At 37.7% G+C, this 23,390-nt stretch overlaps 1 protein-coding gene across 2 annotated transcripts in view; it reads right to left on the bottom strand.

The window, feature by feature from the left end:
- Positions 1 to 23,390, bottom strand: part of PPME1 (protein phosphatase methylesterase 1) — a 67,674-nt gene that overhangs the window by 15,965 nt on the left and 28,319 nt on the right. For both annotated transcript variants that reach the window (XM_020989585.2, XM_020989584.2), the window contains exons 6-11: positions 20,800 to 20,954; positions 20,287 to 20,377; positions 18,998 to 19,063; positions 10,897 to 11,020; positions 5,158 to 5,287; positions 1,510 to 1,554 (exon numbers count right to left, since the gene is read on the bottom strand). In XM_020989585.2, the coding sequence (XP_020845244.1) occupies positions 1,510 to 1,554; positions 5,158 to 5,287; positions 10,897 to 11,020; positions 18,998 to 19,063; positions 20,287 to 20,377; positions 20,800 to 20,954 (611 nt within the window). The remainder of the gene's footprint in view (positions 1 to 1,509; positions 1,555 to 5,157; positions 5,288 to 10,896; positions 11,021 to 18,997; positions 19,064 to 20,286; positions 20,378 to 20,799; positions 20,955 to 23,390) is intronic.

Here is a 23,390-nt window from a genome sequence, read left to right as displayed (position 1 = left end):
GCCCTTATGAAATTTGTAAAGGACACCAAAAATGGAAGGGATAGTTAACAGACTGGATGACAAACTCAAAAGCCAAAAACATTTTTTACAGGCAAGAATAATATAAAATTTAATAGGGATAAGTGTAAGGTTTTACACTGAAGTTTTTAAAAAATGACTTCATAAATATAAGATGGTGGTGTGGGTGATTAGATAGCAATTTGTCTGAAAAAGATATGGGAGGGGAGGGGTGTATTGGACTGAAAGCTAAATATGAATACAGCACTTAGAATGGTGCCTGGCACAAAGTAGGCATCTAATAAAGCACTCTTGTAACTGCTCTTAGTTTCCTGCGCTGCCAAATCACTCCTATCATGTGTGTGTATTCAGGGTCTTTGTCTCATCTCTCTCTATACTCTGTTGGTAACCTCATAAGCTCACATGGGTTCAATTATCATCTCTATTCCAATGACGCTCAGATCTATACATGCAAACCTATGTCTCCAAAGGACCAGTTTAGCATTACCAACTGCCTATAGGGCAATATGAATTGAAGGTTCCTTAGGCATCTCTAACACAACATATCCCAAAAGAGTATTCACTATTTCTCCCCTAAAACCTCTTCTAAACATACCTCTTCCTGCCAAAGGTACTACCATGATTCCAGTAACTCTAATTTGCAAACTCAGTGTTATCCTTGATTCTTTCCTCTCACCCACTCCACGCATCCAATCAGTTGGCAAATTTTGTCATTTTTACCTGCACAACAATTCTCATATTCATCCTCTTCTCTCCACTCTCATACTCACCATTCAATTTCATGCCCTCATCACCTCTCATCTGGATTATTGCAATAGCCTTCTAATTGGTCTCCATGTTTCAAATCCCTTCCTTCTCCAATCTACCTTCCACATTGGCAAAGGGATTTTCTTTAAGTGAAGGTCTAACTATGTTACTCCATTACTCAATAAAGTCCAGTGATTTCCTTTTTCCTCTAGGATCAATTATAAACTCCTCTGTGGGTCATTTAAAGGCATTTATGAAATGGCTTCATTCTACCTTTTCAGCATTATTACACATTATTATACTCCTTTATATACACTATAGTCCAGCCAAAGTGGATTTCTCACCTCTTCTTACACTTGACAATCCATTTCCTGTCTTTGTGCCTTTGCACTGTTTGTCTTTCCCACAATGCCTGTAGTGTGCTCCTTTCCTTCTTACTTCTTACCTCACAAAATCCCTAGTTTTCTTTGAGGCTCAGCTCAAGCACCACTTTGTATGTAATGTACATAAAAATCTTTCCTGATCCCTCAGCTGCTGGTCTCTCCCCTCAAAGTATTCTGTATGTATCTTGTGTATGTGTATATATGTATGTATATGTAAGTGTACAGATTGTATCTCCAGCTATACTATAAGCTCCCCGAGGGCAAGGATAGTTTCATTTTTATCTTTGTATCTGTAGTGAGTATCTACCAGAGAGGCTGGCATATAATAAGCACTTAAGAAATGCCTGATTGAAGAACTTACCTTGCATCTGGCCAATTGTGAGATCTTTATCTAGCCTGTCAACACCTAGAACAAAGAAGAAAGATCATGAAGGGTTTATTTAGGAGGATATCCTCTGAAACTGGCTTAAATAATGATCTATATGCCCACAGGCAAGCCACTTAATTCTTCTGGGACTCAATTTCTTCATCTGTAAAGAAGAAGTTTGTATTAGATGACCTCTAAGGTCTCTTTCTGCTCTAAGTCTATGATGTAACTCTGTTGACTGAACATGAGACCACACAGAAATCTCACGGATGGCAAGGACCACACTGGCCACCTAGTTCCACCACATCTGAATAGAAATCCCTTCTAAAACGCTCTCAAGAGGTCATCCAGCTTCTTGCTGACTGGGGAACTCATTTCTTACTGAGACAACTCATTCCATATTAGACTATCTATGATTATTTGATAGCGCTACAATTTTATACCATTAGTCTAAATTCTGAACTCCTGTACCATATCAGTTAAATCTAATCTTTTTTTTACATGCCAGTGCTTCAAAAACTTGAAGACAACTATTATACTCCTCCATTAATTTCTCTTCCTTTGCTAAACATCTCTAATTTCTTCAATTAATTCTCATAAGGCCAGGTTTTCCTTCACCATCCTGGCAGATGCTATTATGTTAATGTTCTGCCTAAAAGTGGTACCCAAAATGAAATACATTATTCCAAGTGTCTAATCAAGTAAAAAATAACAGTATTATCAAAATTTTCTGCTCAACCATACCGATACAATCAATTTCTCAATTCAAGCCAATGTCTTTTCAGACTTGAAATGGCATTCTCAAAATTCATTTTTCCTTTAAGCTCAAATGTCACCATCTACAAGTAGCCTTTCCTGGTGCTCATGCTCCAATCCCTTCCCTACTAGGGTCTTTTCTTCTAAGGTTACCTTGCAGCTATTTTACATATATCTAAATAGACCTACACATGCATATGTTGTGCCCCCCCCATTAAAACGTAAGCTCTTTGGGAGCAGGGACTATTTTACTTATATCTTTGGATCCGCAACGCCTAGCATAAGAGTAGTTGCTTAATAAATGCTTGTGATTGATTTAAGCTCATAGTATTTACATTCTCAAAAAGTTTGTATCTCTCAAAGAAGCCTGTCATTTTATCTACATAGAATTAAAACGGAAAGGGAAAGTCTCTGTGCTATAAAAGTCAGGCAGGAGAAAGTTCTGTGAATTGCTGAATTTCCAAACCATTCAAAATCTGGCATAATTGGTTTTCTTTCTTCTCAAGCTCAGAATGTATTCCCATCTAACCTCCAATTCTTCCTTCAAGATTCAATAAGCAGGAAGTCTTTCCTGATGCCTACAACTGCTTAGGACCCTTTCTCCCAAACTACCTTGTGATTTAACTGTGTGAAGGGAATTATAACTTTCATATCAATTGATAATTTGATAACGTGATAAACTGATAAACTGATAATGAATATACTAATAATTTACATTCCTCAGAACTCCCATTTCACCAGATGATTATGGCTTGGGAGTCAGAAGCTTATAATGCAGCTTGAAATGATTGATCAAATCCCTGACAACACTCTCACAATCACTACATTCCTGTACCTGTATACCTTAAGTGAAGCGAATCAAAGACTGTAGAATCTGTTCCTGTCACAGAACTATGCCCCAAGTAATGATTATGCCCCAAGTAATGATCTCCAAGGACTTGAAACAATACTGTTCCCACAGGACTCTAGAACACCTGTATCATGGACCTGTGGGCTTGTCATGGAAAACCACTCAGGCCCTGGAAATGACTGTTTGTAATCTTCCTTCCCCTTCGCTTCCCACTTGTGATTTATGTATATAATCTCTGCCTTCACTACAGCAAGGTGGAATTCTGATCAGGAGAATTCCTGATTTGCAAATCTGTTCCTCATCATGAAACTATTTAATTAAACTGCTACTTGATTATTGGCACCTTGTCTCTGGCCTGCTCTATCTCGTCATTCCAGGTTAAAGACTGGCTCAGTAAAATTCTGTTACCAACTACTTTTATTTATTTGTATTTATTCTCTACACTTATTCTGCACATACTCATAGATGTATCTGTTGCCTTTCCCATTTGAATAAAAGCTCCTTGAGAGCTGGGATCACTTCAGTTTTGTATCTGTATCCCTAGTGCATACCATGATGTGTGGCATACAGTAGGCATTTAATAAATGCTTTCTGACTGTAAACTAAGGTCTTTGTGCACTTTGACCAAATTCAATTCCTTGGGACCTAACATCATGATGATTTCTTTTCTACCTCCATCTGAAGACAACTTTTTGATTCCCTGATGCTTTCTGATGACATTCCCACCAATCAATGTCTAAGCTTGAGACAGACACCAGGGTTTAATAAAGAAGAAAATGCAATGCAGGGGTGCCAATAGTAGCTCACACCAAGGTGATGGAATACTGTATCTTAGTTTTTGAGATTCTGATCACTCCAGACAGGCCCAGATCAATTCAACTTCCCAGAACCTGAAAATGAACCAGATTCCACTTCACTGGATTCTATGTCCTTTCTCATGCGGCAGTGGGTAATAATATACAAAAAACATCAGCTGGGCTACTCCCCAATAGACAAATGGTCAAAGGATATGAATAAACAAGTCTCAAAAGAATAATTACAAACTATTAAGCATATGAAAGAATGATCCAAATTAATAATGATAAAAGAATGTAAATCAAAACAACCCAAGATTTCATCTCATACCATGCAAACTGGCGACCATGACGAAAGATGAGAATAATCAATGTTGAAGGGATTTTGGGAAGCTAGGCATCTTATTGCATTGTTGGTGTAGCTATGAATCATCAAATATTTTGGAAAGCAATTTGGAATAGGCAAATAAAGTGAATCCACACCCTTGGACCCAGAGATTTTACTATTACTAGGTTTGTACCCTAAGGAAGCCACTGATAAAAACAAAGTCCCCATATACACAAAAAAATTTATAGCAACACTTTTTGTGGTAGCAAAGAGTTGGAAAAAGTAGATGACCACTGATTGGGGAATGATTAAACAAATTATGGAACATGAATGTAACAGAATATTATTCATATTAGACTGCGAGTTCCTTGAGAGTAGGGCCTGGTTTTTTTTTTGGGGGGAATGGGGGGTTCCTTTCTTTGTATTTCCAGTTCTTATTACAGTGCCTGGTACTTAGTAGGCACTTAATAAATGCTTGTTGATTGACTTATTGTGCTATAAGAAATGGCAAATATGATGAATACAGAGATGCATGGAAAGATTTACATGAAATGATGAAAAATAAAGTATTTAGAGCTAAGAAAACAATATCCACAATGACTAAGACAATGTAAATGGGAAGAACAATCACAAAATAATCAAAAGGTGAAATATTTTCAACCTTTTTCAATGTACTGAAGTTCTGCTGATTTTTTTTCCTTTAAAAATGTTACTTGTGTTATGGAAGAAAAAGAAAATATCAGTTAGGGTGTGAGATCATCAAAATAGGGGAAAATTTTATGTGTTTCTGAGGAGGTGGGAGTTAAGAGAGTGGAATTCCCATTACCTTCATTATTAAAGGCACTATCTTTTTGGTAAACTGCTTTAATAAACACCATCCCAAATAGCATATTCACAAATAAACACCCACTTACCTGCCAGAAGCAGCAGCTTAGGAATAGGGCAGCTAAGGAAGAGATTGGATAAGCCTCTGAACCAACCATCCCAGTACTTTTCTGTTTTTGCCAGTTCAATTCTCCAGGTGTATGGATGGTCCTTCTTGGTCTAAAAGGAAAGAGAAAAAGTTGGGCCATTGACTACAAGCAGAGAAAAAGAGCAATAATTAGATTTAATTCAACAAAGATTTATTAGTATATATTACTATATATAAGGCATTGTATTGGGGATATAAGGATGACAAATGACACAATTCTCACCCTTCGGGAATTTTGAGCTCTAACAGGGTGGGTATAAATTATTTACCCAAATTAGCATGATTCATGGTAGAATGTGATGGGGCAGAGAGAGATCTAGGCAAAGTACTCAAGGAAAATTTAAAGAGAGAGAAACCATCAAGGGTAACAAACTTCCCTGGGAAAAAATGAAGGAATAACAGGATTCAGAAATTATGATACATCCTGGCATTTCAGAGATGTGGGCAGGAAGAAAAGAATCATCTTTTTTTTTTGAGAGAAATTATTATTTTAAAAAAATTTTTTTTATTAATTTATTTTGACTTATCAACAATCACTTCCTTAGGCTTTTGAGTTTTAAATTTTTCTCTCTAAGATGGCATTCAATCTGATCTAGGCTATACATATACATTCCTATTAAACATATTTTCACATCAGTGGAAGAATTAGAAACAATAGGATGAACCACCAGAAAGAGGAAACAAAACAGAAGAAAAAAAAATATCAAACAGTATGCTTCTATCTTGCATTCAAACTCTACAATTCTTTCTTTGGATGTGGATAGCATTTTCCATCATGAGACCTTTGGAGATGTCTTCGATCCTTGCATTGCTGAGAAGGGCTAAGTCTATCAACATTAAGCATCCCACAAAGTGGCTGTTACTGTGTACGACGTTTTCCTGGTTCTGCTCCCTCCACTCAGCATCAGTTCATACATGTCTTTTCAGGTTTTTCTGAAGTCTGCCTGTTCATCATTTCTTATAGCACAAGAGTATTCCATTACATTCATATACCACAACTTGTTCAGCCATTCCCCAACTGATGGGCATCCCCTCAATTTCTAATTCTTTGCCATCACAAAAAGAGGGGCTATAAATATTTTTGTACATGTGGGTCCTTTTCCCATTTGTATGATCTCTTTGGGATATAGCCCTAGAAGTGCTATTGCTGGGTCAAAGGGTATGCACATTTTTATAGCCCTTTGGGCACAGTTCCAAATTGTTCTCCAAAATGGTTGGATCATTTCACAATTCCACCAACAATGTATTAGTGTTCCAATTTTCCCACATCTTCTCCAACATTTATCATTTTCCTGTTTTGTCACGTTGGCCAATCTTATGGGTGTGATGTGGTACCTCAGAGTTGTTTTGAGAACCATCTACTTTTAAGTTTGGATCCCTAGATAACCCCTTAAATGTTCATTTAGCAAGTTGGTGGTACCACACAAGGAAAAAAATTCTATTAATATCAGAAATATGAAGTTTGGATAAGACACTATCCCCTCGGCCTCATGCAGTACTTGGACATCTTAATGTAGGACCTATAAAGGGGGAAGGGAATAAGCATTCATTAAGTGCCTACTATATGTCAGGCACTGTGCTAATTAAGAGCTTTACACGTTTTTCCTCATTTAATCCTCACAACAACCCTGGGAGGTAGATGCTGTTATCACCCCCATTTCACAGTTGAGGAAATGAAGCAAAGGTTAAGTGACTTACCCAGGATCACATATCTGGTACATGTCTGAGGTCACATTTCTACTCAGGTCTTCCTGATTTTAGGCCCAGGATTCTGTATACTATGGTATCACCTCGCTGCCTCAGCTATAGTGCAAGTCTGGAAGACCTGGGTTCAAATTCTGTGTTAGACAGTAGGTCTGTGGCCCTATGCAAGTCATTTTATTATAGGCTTTGACCTTCAGTTTCCTATCTGCAAAATGCAGACTAAACTAACACCTATGGCTCAAAGAGATGTTATGAAGTCAATCTAACTGGGGACATTAGGAAGAGTTTCATGTCAAAGTGCATCTTGAAGGAAGAGAGGGACTCTTATGAGGTAAAGACGAGAAGAGAGTACATTTCAGGAATGTGGGATAGTCAGTGCAAAAGCATGGAAACAGGAGATGGTGTGACACGTGTGAGGAACAGAGAGAAGGCCAGTTTGGCTGGAATAAAGAGAACTTCATCAAAACCTATGGATTTAATTATTACCTCCATACATATGACTCTTAGCTCTCTCTATATAGCCCTAATACCATATATATGAGATATTATTAGGGGAATGAGAAATGCAGAAAACCATAGTATACACAATCAGACAAATGTATATTAAGGTCTTATGTTTTGTGAACAAAATACATATGAGATCCAAAGGTGGAGGCTGTTACTGACAGGCAGATTAAATTAAATTTTATGTAGGGAGTGGCACGTGAGCCGGGCTTTAACGAATGGCCAGAAAATTAATTGTGAAAAGTAGGAGGGAGGATATTACAAGCATAGGGAATAGCATGAGATGTTCTCAATTTCTCATTCTAAAAATCAGAATGAAATGATGTTATACTTCTTAGTGGGTATTAAGACATCTAGGGAGTAATAACCGAGTCAGCTGATTTGAAAATATTTGTAAACAAAGCAAAACCATCATGCTAGTCTTGTATATAAAAAGTCATTTATGTTGACTTCAGAATGTCATGTGAGAACTGTGTTTGTCAGTGAACTACTTACCATTTGCATTTATTCTGTTTAAATAAAGTTGGAATTATTTATGCATCACTAAATAGATCAAGACACTATCAAAAGAATAAGTATCACTGAATGTCTAATTTGTTTTTACCATTATGCTAAGGGCTTTAGGGTATCCAAGCAGCATATCTTTAAAAAGTTAATGATATAGCTGGGGGAACAAGACCCATGCACCAGAGGCAGATAATACAAGAGAACACACATGATGTGTTCATAAAGTAAGGAGAACCATTTTTGTGTAGAGCTAATGGAAATCAGTTTCCTCTTGACTAACATAATGATGGGAGCAAATGTGAAATGGTGAAGAGAGTGCTGGAGTAGATGTCAAGGGACCTGGGTTTGAGTCACCAGACAATGACTAACCCTGTGAGCTTGGCCAAGTCACTTCACCTTCTAGAGGCTGCACTTGCATTAAATACCTCACAGGGTGAAAAAAAAATCACTTTGCAAAATTTAAGGTGCTTTCTACAAATATGCTTTATTACTAATAGTAATCCCTGTGGAGATGGCCCGGCAATCACTAGCAGCAGTCACAGCTGCTAAAGACCATCCCAAGTTTTCTCCATAGTCCCTGGCTCTGTCAAATGGTTCAACATCAGAAACTGATGATTTTATCACCATTACAGAGGAGGCTTGATAATCTACTTTGTCACTGTACCCTAAGGTCCACATGACCTTTCTGTATGATTTGCAGCTAAAACTGTCCATATCTGTGGTCTCCCCAGTTAGAACATGAGTTCTCTGAGAGTGGGGACTGTCCTACTTCTGTTTGTGTCCTAGTGTTTAGCATCTTGCTTTGCACAAAGTAAGAGCTTTGTTTTTAAAAATTACTTAATTTCCTATTCAGGGTACAGTGAAAAACACACTGGGTATAGAGTCACAAGGCCTGGGACAACCTCTCTGAGCCTCAGTTTTCTTTTCTGTTCATTAGGGGTAAAAAATATCTGTGCAACTTCATAGGGTTCACCTATGAAACTGCTTTGTGAACTTTAAAGCACCCCTGAAATGTGAATTATTATTACTAAATGCTTTATAGCCACATGTTTTATAATCAATCTGGTGCTAGTCAGAATGGAAAGATCAATATGAATGGAAGCAAGGCAGGAATCATTCATGGACTGGGCTTTGAAAGTAGGATTTTGAAAAGTGGGATTTGGCTATATAAAGAAGAGAGGAGAGGGAACTGTAGATGGGGAGGAGAACATGAACAAATGAAGAGAAGTAAGGACTAGTAAAAGGAACACCCAAGGGATCACTGGAGAGTTTCTATTTGGGGAGTCACATATTTTCAGTGTTTGACAATCCTTTCATTCTACAAAATATAGATTCTCTCTAAGGTGCTTGTGCTTCACTGCAAATTCTCCTCTGAAGAATGAATAACTAGTAGTGGTGTGGCAGAGAGGAAAGATTTCTGGAGGAAGGAAAGATTCAGTTTCTAATGCTGCTTCCAACATGTAAGGTGTGTGACCTTGTGCAAATTATTCCACCTTTCTGAACCTTGGGCTCCTTATGCATAATAGAAGGATGATAATACCTGTAGTAAAGTGGTTATGAGAATCAAATGAAATAATGTGTGTAAAGTTCTATATAAATATCCCTTATTATTAACAGGCAGGCAGAATGGTAGTCTTACCTCTAATACATAACAATGGCAGTGGCAGGGGACTTAGTGCCCCAGGCAACCCTCTAAGACTATTAGTGGCAGAGGAGGTACAAATCTATATTGTTATACAGAGTTTCCTCACTGGGAGTTATGTCAATGAAATTATAGGTTCAGTCCAAAGAAAACTATTAATATTAATCCAATTATATATAGGAAGAAAAGGTGTATCAACCACCAACTCACATCCAACTTTGTGAATGTTGCTAAATATGATGGCCTTTCTCATTTCTCCCCCTTCTTGACTTCTAAGCAGCAGTGAACACAATTGACTGCCTCCCTCCCGCATAGTCCATACTCCTTAGGTTTTCTCCTACTTGTCCTCCTCAGTCTCTTTTACTAAATCATCATCCATCCTCCCCTCCTCCTGCCAAGCACTGGTTTTGCAAGGCTCTTTTTCCAGGGCCCTAGTCTCTTCTTTCTCTACACTCTCTCCTAGTAATCTCATAAACTCTTATGGGTTTCTCTCTATATAGATGACTCCCAGACCTATAATCAGCCCAAGTTTCTCTTCTCAATTCCAATTTCACATTGCCAAATGTCTGTCAAACATTTCCAAGTGGATGTCCCACAGGCATCTCAAACTCAATGAGTTCAAAAGAAAACTCACTGATTTTCCCCAAAAAAATCTACCTTTCTATCAATTTCCTATATCTGACAAAAACACTACCTTCCTTCTAGTCACCCAGGTTTACAACCTTGGAGTAATACTTGGTTCTTTCCTTATCTTCATTCCTCATATCTGATCCGCTGCCAAGTCATGTTACCTCTATCTTTACATCTCTCATATCAGTTTCCTTCTTTTTACTGTCATCTCTGCCCTGGACTACTGGAATAGCCTTCTAACAGGACTCACTACCTCCAGTCTCTCTCTTCTCCAATCTGACCTCCACGAAACTCTCAAAATAATATTACTAAAGTACTGTTGACCATATCACTATGCTGCTCAAGGAACCTTTGCTGTCTCCCTGTTGCCACGAGAATAAAATAAAACTCCTCAGCTTCCACAGCCTGCCCCAATCTGGCTATAACCAACCTTTCCAGGAAGGTTTTAGTTCCTTTGTTCTACTTACTAACCCTAACTTGGTATTTCATCTCTCATCTTTGCACATTTGTACAATCTGTCCTCTATGCCAGGAACACAGCCCCCTCTACTATGACTTTGGGTAAATCATGGCATCATTTTGAACCTGTTTCCTCATCTGTAAAATGGAGGTAATAATCTTTGTATAATATACTTCACATGAGTGTTATGAGATAATGAGTGCAAAATGATATCTAAATGTAAACAATTATTACCTCAGTATCATCTTCCTTCTTTCTTTTATTAACAGATTCACTTCCTTCTTCATCTTCCTCTTCTTCCTCTATGATCCCTTCCACCAGGGTTTTAGAGACTTCAGGACTCAGAGTCCCTTCACATCTAAATTAAAAAAAAAAAAGGTGGTAAGTCACACACAATACCTCACATGTTATTTCCACAGTATTCAATTTTTTTTTAAATTAAAAATATTGGCCATGCTTTACAATACTCTAAGGAGAATGAGAAAAAAGTTACAGATACAAAAGGAGTAGATGGAAGCTTTAAAAGATCAGCATTTTGACATAAATATATGCTGGATTTTTTTCTTATTCCTTAGTATATTGGAGATACATTTTAGGAACAAAAATAAAGACATTTAAGGGAGTTGGGGAAGGGTGAAGTGACAGGCTATGGAAATGAAAAGACTGGTACTCTGAGCATGACCTTGGTTCAAATCCTATCACCAATGCTTATTAATTACATGACTATGGCTAAGTCATATCCTCTTCTCTCTCTTGTGGAAAGGCCAAAGTCTTCCCCAATTTGTGCTTTTCAAAAGGGCAGCTAATAAAAGACAACCCCTTATTTGCAAAGGAATGCTTGTGATGTATGTGGAACTCTTTGAAAAAAGGAAGGTACCATGGGGAACACTGGTATTCCTATTATTATCAATAATAAGGACTTAGAAATGGCTTCTGGTCATAAAGACAGAGAGAAAATAGATTCTTCAGACAAGAGAAAATCAGGGCAGTTAGACACAAGGACTCAAGCATAAGGCAAAAGCCCAATTCAGAGAAGCAAATTGTGGCTAATCCACACTAAGTAACTAGTACAACATTTTAACACTCCTCTGCATGAGAATGGGTTTTCAGAGCCCATTTTGGTGCTCATTAGGCTGAAGAGGAAGAATGGAAAACAACATAAAGTGTAAATAAAGCACAGTGAATTGGGGTCACTAAAAGAGGCAAATGAATCTGTGTTCTTTTTTATTATTATATTTTATTTCAATCAGCAAAAATTTATCTTTATCACCTTCCTACCCAAACTACCCTCCCCTCTACCCCCAACATTGAGAACAAAAGAAAAAACCTATTATAAACCTGTATAGTCAACCAAAACAAATTTCCACATTGGCCAGATGTAAAAAATCTTTGTCTCAGGCTAGCATGTTTTGTCATTAGTCCTCTGGAATCAGAGTTTGTCATTATGCTGATAAGAGTTTCTAATCTTTCAAAGTTGTTTACATTTACCATACTGTTGTCATTGCATAAACTGTTGTTCTGGTGTTGTGCACTTCACTCTATATCAGTATATACAAATCTTCCCAGGTTTCTCTGAAACTACTCCCTTCATCACCTTATTTTAAACAGCACAACAGTACTCCATCACATTTACATACCATAACTTATTCAGCCATTCACCAATTTATGGGCATCCCCCTCAGATTCCGATTCTTTATTATGTCAAAGAGTTATATTTTTGTACATCCTTAGAATTTGTTTTGCTTAGGATTAATCCCTCCCTAAATCTGTTCTCCCTCTAAAATCCTCTTGCCTCTTTCTCTATTTTCCTGCTGAGTGAAATATATTTCTATACCCAAATGTGTGTATGTGTGTGTATTCTTTCTTCTGACTAGTTCAAATGAGTAAGGTTCCACTATCAGCCACTAACCCCATCTCCTCCTCCATGTTTGTAAAGATGTTTACTTGTGCACCCTGATTGTGTGAGGTAATTTTCCCTTACCTTTCTTTCTCTCTCCCCTCTTCCAATATAGTCCTCTTCCTCTCTCTTTTCTCATCCTTTCTTTTTTCCTCTCATCCTTTTCTTAAAAACATCAAGACACAACAGAACCACTCCCAAGCTTTGTCTAATTGGACTCTCTCTACGACCCTCAATGGTAGGGTTCTGAAGGGACAGATGCATCATGTCTTCATATTTGAAGGTATGTAGTTTATTCTTGTTTAGTCATTTATCATCATACATTCATGTTTACATTTTTATGTTTCTCTTCACTACTGTGTTTGAACTTCAAAGTTTCTATGCAACTCTGATCTTTTCATCTGGAATGCTCAGAAGTCTTCTATTTCATTAAAGATCCATTTTTTCCTCTTGTACCATTAGATTCAGTTTTGGTGGGTAAGTTATTCTTGGCTATAAGCTCATTTCATGCCTTCTGGAATATCCCATTCCAATTTCTCCACTCCTTTTTAGTGGAGACTGCTAAATTGTGCGTGAACCTGACTGTGGCTCCTGAGTACTTGAATTTTTTTTCTTTCTGGCTGCTTCCTGGGAGTTTTCATTTTGAGATTTCTTTCAGGACATGATTGGTGAATCCTTTCCATTACAACCCTGCTCTCTGGTTCCAAGAAGTTTTCTTTTAAGATTTCATGAAACAGGATGTCTAGGCTTTTTTGTCATGGGTTTCAGATAGTCCACTGATTCTTAATTTTTTTTCTCCTTGATTTGTTTTCCTGATCAGTTGCTTTTGCTATGATATATCTTACATTTTCTTCTATATTTTCAGTCTTTTGATTTTAATACTTCTTGTTACCTCATAGAGTCACTAGCTTCTATTTGGGCCATTCTAAATTTCAGAAAGATAGTTACTTGAGAAAGATTTTGTACCTGTGTGCCAAGCTGTTAATTCTCTTTACAATTCTCTTCTCTGTTTCCAAGTTACGTGACCAAAAAAATGTAGGACTAAAGATTGTTTTCTGATCCCTACAGCCTCTCAAACCTCTCCAAAACAGATTCTATGCACCAAAGTTAAAGCAATTTCAGTCACGTCCATGGTCTAAGACACTGGGGGAAAAAAAAGTTGAACGCTCCCCCCCACCAACAAACAACATGCTCTAAAACAACTACCCTGAGCTCATTCAGCAACCCAACAGGGAAAACATTAACAAAAGAAGGAAATATGACAACCAGATCTAGAAAATTAGTTCAGGCATCCAAGAATAAATACTGCAAAACGAAGGAAATGATCCAAAGCTTGATGAGAAAGCAGACCCTGTGGAATGTGAGAACATGCAACTATGGCTTACTGACCCTGAGTGGTTCACAAAAGAAATAAGAATTGAAAACAGAATTTATGGCCTGCACAGCAAAAAACAGTGGGCAGAATAGAAAAACTGGAATCTGCAATGGCAACTCTCATGAAAAAACAACAGTGAGAACAACAGACTGGGAATACAAATACACTGAAGTGAAGGACAATCCAGAAGAAAAGCAAAAAATAAATATACTAAAAGTGAAAAACAATCTAGAAGAAAAACAAAAAATAACACACTAAAAGAAAACAGGTTCACTATTCAAATAAAATATACTGATTTTTTTTTTTTTGGTGAGGCAATTAGTGTTGAGTGACTTGCCCATAGTCACACAGCTAGTAAGTGTTATGGGTCTGAGACCGGATTTGAACTCGGGTCCTCCTGACTCCAGGGCTGGAGCTCTATCCATTGTGCCACCTAGCTGCCCCAAAACATACTGATCTTGAAGACAGAATATGTAGAGACAATCTAAGGATCACAGGTCTCCAAGAACACAACTAGATGAAAAACATGAACTCTATGCCACAAGAAATAAACAAGAGAACTGGCCAAAACTTTTGAACACAGAAAATGAAATATCAATTGAAAGAACTCATAGATTACCTCCAGAAAAAATCCAATTCTTTCTTCTCTTTCATTTCTTTTCCAATTTTTTCCTTAGTGTTCTCATCTCATTTATAAACATTTTAAAACTTTTTCTTCAACTCTTGTTTCATCTCTTCCAGGAATACTAGATGTTGTACCTAAGTTGTGTTTTTCTCTGAGACTTTGTTTATAGTTGTTTTGGTGTTGTTCTCTTCCTTTGGGTTTGTGTCTTGAGCTTCCTGGCTACCATACTAATTCTTTGTGGTGGGATTAATTTTTTGCTTGTTCATTCTTCCAGTCTACTTCCAGATTTTGGATCTAATGTTAGGGCTGAGCTCTGTGCACTTCTGGAATGAAGATCTGGGATTGGTCCTGTTGCTGCTTTCTTCGGGTAGCGAATGCTGTTTTTCAGACAGGTTAGGGACCTGCAAGCTTTCAGTGCTCTCAAAGTGGTCTGATTCAGGGCAATTTCTGATTGCTGCTCCCCAATTCGAGTTCCACAAGTTCCTGACCTGGGTTTTGGCCTGAGCAACAGCAAATGCTACTAGACTCAGTCTCTACCAAACCAGCTGGAAAGATCTATTGTTTCAGAGTGACGGAATTTTAGGTAGTCTGGGATTCCTTTGGTCTGGGATTTCTGCCATAGCTATTCCTCTGCAAGGTGGAACCAAGAACTCACCCTGCTGCTAGGGTCTGAGACACATCATTGCTGCTGGCTTCTGAATTTCCTCCTTTCTGGGTATTTTACACAAAGCCAATTTAGCTGGAAATCAGTACCCAACCCCACCCCCACTCCCACCCCCAGTTTCCTTTCTCAATCTGCCCTGGATCTGAGACCCAGAACTGGACTTCTGGTGACAAAGTTGCCAGTTGGCACCTGTCCCTGGTACAGTATCCCAGCAGAGATTTGGTGGTGCTCCTGCATGGCCTGGGATGTCCTCTTGCCTTGGTGTTCAGCCTCTCCTTAGGTGCTGGAGTGCTCCTGGCCCAGCCTGTCCCCAGTGTCTATAGACCTCTCTATCTTTCTATGCTTAGCTGTGCTGGACAAATGACTCAATGTGACTTTTTCTGGATTTCCCCATTAGGATTCAATCTAGTGAATTTTCTAGATCTATATGAGGAATTTTTTGGAGGGGAAGAGTTTGGTTATATTGCTTCTAACTCCACCATCTTGGTTCTGCTCTCTCTCTCCCCCAGCTCTGCTCTTTTTGAAGTTTATACTATCTCCCACAGGTGGAGGGACAATGCACACAGAAAGACCTGGAATACCAGCTTGTTAAGATAAAAATCTCAGGATTCAGCTATGTTTATTGCTGTCTGTCTGGGTTAGTTCCTGATGACATGTACAGAAGCAGTGTGATATAGTTCAGAGGTGTCAAACTTGAGGCCTACAAGGCAATGTGGCTAGCAAACCAGATTAAAATGTAATAGGTAAACATTTAACAAAATTAAAAAATATAATACAACATAGATAATGTTAATTTGTGGTTTTTCTCAGTCAAGGACCCATTTTTTTTGAGTTTGATACCACTGGTAAAGTGGAAAGACTACTCTATTTAGCAATGGAAGTGCTGGGTTCATGTCCCAGTTCTACCACTTACTTCCGTGGACAAGCCACCTCACCTTTCTGTTTGTTTAGTCATTTTCAAGATCAGCATAATGATCCTAACTCACAGAGTCGTTCCAAGGAAAGTATTTTGTAAGCTGTGAAATGCTCCAGAACCGAGAACTATTAAGTATTCTACACCAAACTGCCTCCCTACAACATTAGCAAAAGTCAAAGCAACAAAAATATTCCCCAATGAACTAACCACTTGTAAAATTAATCCCCACTCAAAATATCCCTCCTGGTTAACAATATCATCTATTCTGGCCCACCCTGCCAATATCTTCATAGGCCAATCTTTGGTTTTTAAAGGAGGCGCTTCAAAAAGGAACGATTTGAATATCAAAGGATTAAGAATTTCAAAAAAGTGATAAAGCCCAAAAATATTTTTGTGGCAATGACTCCTCCTTATCATGCTGCTAAAAAAGGCAGATGTGAAGTCATGATGTAGTGTCATACAATTTGGGAGAAATTATGCCAAAAACATTAAAACAATATATTCTTTGTTCATTCTAAGAATTAGCATATACTTATAATTATCACCTAAATTCTGTAAAAAAAATAAAATAAATTCACTTTCATACTTTTTATTTTCATTTTCTAAGATAAAGTCTCAATGGAACCTTTTCAACTATGAACTATGAAATGCTGATTCTGTTTTCAACTGATTCATTAAGTGCCCTTTTCCCATTACCACTTATCCCTAGAGAAAGAAGACTTCCTGTACTATATTTCATGTGACTTAGTATTATCATCATGTTGGCACAGCATGTTACCACCATACAAGGTCATTGCCTTCCTTTTTAACCACACCATTGCCCCAAATTCTTTTCCTGACAAAGGACTTTCACAAGATAAACTAAGAAATTTGGGGCTCTCAAAAGAGAGCCTAAAAAGATGAAAAAGGCTGCAAGGAGCTAGGATCCAATTCTACAAAATGATGAAGGCCATAGACAGGGTAAACATAGGCTCACTCACCAAATCCAGGATACTAGAACTAAGGACATCCATTGCAGCAGAAACAAAGCAGGATCATGGTATTTAAAGCTAGAAGGGACCTTTGAGATCATCTAGTTCAACTCCTAATTTTAGAGAGAGGGGGAAACTGATTTGCCTAAGGTAGTTTTAGGGCAAATTAAAGGAGACAAGGATAAACATTTAGCACTGTTCATCCAGAGACTATGTAAGAAAATAACTAAGTCCAAGAAGGATTTGGATAAAGTACATAGGCTAAATCCACAATGCATAGTTAAAGAATGTTGCTGCAACACATCCCTAAACGGCAAGATTGTTTTAGCAAGCAGCTACCAGGCTTATTTATTGACTCTATGCTGTTGATATCTTCAGAGACAAAATATGGATTGAACCATAGGTACTGAGTAGTGTGTTGTAGAAGAATAAAGCAGACAAAAAATGTGAGCAGACTCCAGTTTCCTGAAGTGCTATTTAGAAAACAGCTAACACTTTTGCCTAATATACATAAATCAGCCAATTATTATTTTTTTCTATAAAAATATACAGGCAGAGGAAGTGGTTTCTGCCAATGCCAGTTGGCACCTTCTCTGTACGTCTTACAGAGCTGTCTAGACCATGCAGATGTTAAATGACTTGTCCAAGGTCATACAACCAGTACAGGTCAGTGGAAGAACTTGAAAAAAGGTTTTCTTGGTTCCAAAGCCAGCTCTCTATCCACTACACCATATTGCCCCTTATAAAAATGTAATGTTATTTAAATAATGGTATAAGTATTACACATTAATTCTTCATATCTACATGCTAGAATTAAGAAAGCACTTATGTAGATTCCAGAATACCAATGAGGAAGCATGTTACCTCCTCCTGACAAAGAAATGATGGACTCAAGATGGAGAAAAAGACATATATTTTTAGATATGGCCAATATGGGAGTATGTTTTGCATGTCTCTGCATATTTGTTATGAGGTTTTACCCTCATTTTTCAGGGGGAAGAAACGGAAGAAGGAAGACTAGGAAGGAAGGAAGGGAGGAAGGAGGGAAGGAAGGGTGGGTCACTGAAGTGTTTTTTAAAATGCACATAAGAGAACAAAAGGAAGGCCAAAAGGGATCATACACAAGCATTAAAACTTTGAAAATTACATGTGAAATTTATTATGCAAGGTATACCAAAAGTCTTAATGCAGTTTAAAGCTATTAAAGCCATATATAGGTACCATATTATTTACACATACACACAAACTTAATATTTAAGCATAAATTATTAACCTTCCTGATTGCTTTTCACCACTATTTTAGCTACACTAGAACTCAAATTAAAGCATCCAGCCAGTGAAAAATACCTGAAATTTATATTGTGCTTTAAAATTTACAAATTCCTGTGCATACGTAATCTCATTTGATCCTCATAATAACCCTGTTGGGTTAGTATTACAAGTAGTATTATCACTATTTTATAGATGAGGAGCCTCAAATAGATACAGTGATTAAGCACAGTCACACAGCTAGTATCCAAGGCAGGATGATCCTGTAATCAAACCAGGATGATCAAATCTAGCTATTCTTGACTTTGAGTTCAGTGTCTCTCTACTATACCATGCTGTGCTATTCTTATCCCCATTTTAGATTAGAAAAAGGCGATCAGACACAGAAAAGCATCCAAGTTCACACAGCAGGTGGTAGAGCAAGGTCTGGGGCTCAGGTCCTTTAAAACTTGTGTCCTCTCCATTCCATCATTTTCATTAGTTGGAAGTGGGTTACTCCTACACCAGTTTAAACCTTTCGAGCTTTAGTTTAGTTTAAAACTGAGAAGGAAAATGGATAGTTGGCAAATGCCCAGACCTAGTTTAAGCATCTAACTGTCAGAAAAAAACAAGACCTACTGTTTGACTTGGCCAACCATTGAAACTCGTGCAGATTCAAGATTCCGTATCTGGCCACTCTTTACACTAGAAAGAAATAGAAGAGGAGAGAAAATGTTACTCAGCAGTTTACTTTGCCACTTAGTTTGAATAAGGTAACATTAGTGATTTTTCAGAGGTCGTTAGAGAATGAGATCTGCTCCCCTTGCAGTTAGGACTGGGTGTGGGTAAGTATAACTAGGGTGTGGGTAAGTATAACTATGTGTAAAAGGAAAAAGAGAGAAATATGACTAGTCTTCACAATATGAACATTATCTCAGATAGGAAATTTTTGAAATGTACATAGAATTTCCCACAGAGCGTTTAGTATTTATGGAGCCAACACAATAAAACATGAACCCACTATGAATGGTGGCTAGTACATGCCTTATATTTCCCTAATTTGAATTTAAAGAGTAGTCATATTGGCTATTGGCCATGAATAATACCCAGAGAACCAGGAGAATGGAGAAGCATTGTCATGTCCCTTTGTACCCTCAAGAATTGAAACAGTTCGCCAATCTAGACTGGAAATAATATAGCGTTTGAAAGAAGTGAACTGGTGTATTATTTGGTTTATACATTAACATTCCCCATTGCCAACAACTCACTTCCCCAAAACATACCTACATGTATGCATGCAATTATGCTTACCATGCCCAACTTTTTCCTAAATGCTATTTCTATACTAAGCCTTGCTAGTGTGACTCAAGGATGAACAGCCTTCAAGATAACATGTTTTCCTGAGTTAAACTGCTTTGCCCTACTTTTTCCTACTTTCTTTTCCTTCTTTCAAAGCTGGTCCTGTTATTTGTTTTGCCCTCCTCTTTATATGGATTTATAAAGCTCTCCATTACCCACTGTGAGGAATATATTATATGTATGTATGTATGTATGTATGTATGTATATGTGTGTGTGTGTGTATATATATATATATATATATATATATATACACATATATGATAATCATATTTCTGGCTATATTATTTGTGGGATAAATTTAACGGATATGAGGTACAATCTAAAAGTTGTCTAGAAATCTTTTTGTCTAGACTAAAGAGTCTGTGATTTTTCAGAACTGCTAGCTTCTTACAATGAGATACCAAATTAAATGCTTGTTCCTTAGTGCCCCATCTATTGAGAGACAAAAGCCAAATTGCTTGGAAGCAGCAATTTGGAATTTCAACTGTGGTGCTAACCACTGAGGTTGATAAAAAGGAATGTTCTCATCCAGGTGGGATCCTAAGTGGAAATTCAAGGTGGCAGTTACCTCCATTCTATGGCATTCTCCAGGGACTTGAAGGTTTTAGGGCGACCTCGTAAGAAATTTTGCATGCTGTTTAAAGCATCCATTGCTGTACCTAGACATCAAACCAAAATAATAACAGGCATTTCAAGGCATTGATAATAACTAATAATAAGTAACTCAGTTAATAACATTCTAAAGTACTGATAATAACTAACTCAATTAATTCTATGGATAGAAGCAAGCTTTTTGGAAAAACAACTGCTCTGACAGGTCTGTGGAAAGTCCCTGGGTTCCATATATGCTCTTGGCAGGATAATAAGTACTTATACTTATAGACTGCCTCAATGTTTACAAAGCCATTTACTCATAACAACCTTGTAAAATAAGTAGCACAAGTATTACCTTCATTTTATAAATAAGAAAACTGAGGAACACACTTATAACAAATGACCAAATCGACACATTAAAATAGGCCCAACTACACTCACCCTTTAACTTCATATGTGTCAAAAGCCTATGAGCAACTTAACTTACCTTCAACAACATCAATCATGCAGAGACCCAGTAAACTTGGCACCAAATTGGATGAAGCTGTATGGACTGCAATGGCACCTCCCATGCTGTGGCCGATCAGCATGATAGGAGGCGGAAGATCTCCATACATAGCTTCAACAACATTCCCTACATCCCTGACAAAAAGAAAAATAGGTAATGAAAGAACAAAGGAAAGTGAGAAGAATTCTCCAAGTAATCATGTTAACTGCTTTTCCCCTACTTCCCTCCTATTTAATCTGTGACAACAGAAGTTCTACTTCCTAGAAGTAACTATAAAGCTCCATTGACCTGTCCTGGATACTTACCTTTATATAAACTGCCTAACATGAGACTGAGGCACAGCATGTAGTTTAAGAATTTTGGTTTGAATTTCATTTCAATTCATAAACTCCAACATATATTTATTAAATGCTTACAGTTTAGAGAACATTGTGCTAGACACTGGAGAGAAATGAAAATTATTTGACACACATATAAGTACATTAGAGGGGTACAAAGTGTTATATGAGATCCAACTGAGGATATGGGAGGCAAAGTTGGGGGAAGATCACTAACTTTGTGTGAATTTTAGCAAGTCACCTGGTCTCAATATAACATGATGGTATGGACTAGAATCAGGAGTGGAAAACCTATGGCCTCAAGGCCATGTATGGCCCTCTAGGTCCTCAAGTTCAACCCTTTTACTGAATCCAAACTTCACAAAACAAATCTCCTTAATAAAAGGTTCTTTTCCACTCTAACATTTTAGCAATACTATCCAAATCCAAATCAATTAGTAAATATTTATTAAAGCCTTACTACGGGCCAAACAAACCCTTTGATGGGGAGTAAAGGTAGATGTAAAATAGTCCCTGCCCTGAAGCTTACAAACAACTGGAGGAAAATCAAAAGTAATACCAAAAACTTACAATCATAAAGTGTTTAAAGATTTGCAAAGTACTTTCTGCATAACAACCCTGTGAAATAGGATGTGTAAGTATTCTTGTTCTCATTCTATACAAGGGGAAATTTGAGGCTGTAACAGGCTAAGTGACTTGCCCATGGTCACTTAAGTGTTTGAAAAGAGATCTGAGCCTAGATCTCCTGACTCCAAATTAAGTACTTTTTTTTTTAAACTATAGAAGAGCCATAATGTTCTTCTATGTGTTCCTGTGGGGCAATCCAGCTAAGTAAGTCCCTTTAGAAAGATACTTTTTCTACTGAAAGAATAATATGTATACAGTATAACAACTGTATACAAGAGGGAAGAATAGGGTTACAGTAGTAAAACAAACATTGGAGTGTGATCCTGAAGAGCTAGGTTTTAGAAAAATCACAGAATTTGAGGGTTCAAGTCTCAGCGGCCATCAAGTCCCGACTCATACAAAAAGGAATCTCTAGGGGCAGGTAGGTGGCACAGTGGATAGAGCACCAGCCCTGAAGTCAGGAGGACCTGAGTTCAAATCTGGCCTCAGACCAAATACTTGACACTTACTAGCTGTGTGACCCTGCGCAAGTCACCTAACCCTAATTGCCCCCGCCCCAAAAAAATTTTTAAAAAAGGAATCTTTATTATAATATATTCAACAGTTCAATCTCTGCCTAAGGACCTCTTGAGAATAAAACCACCACATTCTGAGGATGTCCTCTCTACTTCTGGACAGGTCAAATTGTTAAGACCTTTTTCCTGTCATCAAATAGCCTTTTTGCAACATCCACTCATCACTTCTGGTTCTGTTCTCTAGGTCCAAATGTGTGGGGTCCTTCTCCATGTAATAGTCCTTCAAAGACCTAGAGAGAGCTGTTATATTCCCCTGGGCTAAATGTCCCTGGTTGCTTCAATTTTCAAAGAACGTGGACTCAGGCCCCCTTACTCCCTTGGCTGTTGTCCTCTGGATACTCTCCATCTTATCTCTTTCCTTAAATGTGGTGCCCACCACATTGGAAATATGGGAAATAATTCCAATAAAGAGAAAGGATGGAAAGAATGAAAAGACCAATGTAGGTGCACGGGGAATTTGACAAAGAACTTGGATGTTAAAAAGAAATGTACATCAAATGGAAGCAAAGCTCTAGATAACAGAATATGAAAATACAATTTTGGCAGATGGCTCTCAGTAAGATAAACAGTCTAACTTTTCTTTAAGGCAAAGCTGCTGGAACACTAGTGGATAAGATTCTAGATGGCTGGGAGGAGAACACACTCCAAGCACTAAGTGAACAGTTCAGAAGAATCCGAGACCTGATAAACAACACATTCATTCTTTGCTCTGCATTTGGAAGAAGGTACTGAGGTCCACTGAGAACGTGCTCTGGGACTTCTCCGAAGACTTATCTGATCTGGAGTATCAGAGAAGCCTACTGTGAATAAGTCTTCAGTCCTCTCTGACACATCCAACTTTTCAAGCATGGCCTTTTTCATCTCTGAAAAAATTCAAGTTCTACTTATCTCCATCAACAGGAGAAAAATTATGATATTTATAAAAGTTAGGACTAACTCTAGGCTATAAGATTTTTAAAGTACTTAACTAATACCACCACTCTAGGCACACCAAGAAGGTGAGTGATTCTTAGTGCTTAGCATGGTGCCT

Source organism: Phascolarctos cinereus, unplaced genomic scaffold (genome assembly GCF_003287225.1).
Source record: "Phascolarctos cinereus isolate Bilbo 61053 unplaced genomic scaffold, phaCin_HiC Scaffold_726;HRSCAF=1367, whole genome shotgun sequence".
Taxonomy (NCBI): Eukaryota; Metazoa; Chordata; class Mammalia; order Diprotodontia; family Phascolarctidae; genus Phascolarctos; species Phascolarctos cinereus.
The sequence above is the reverse complement of the archived record's forward strand: the minus strand, read 5'-3'. Positions and strand labels throughout refer to the sequence as shown.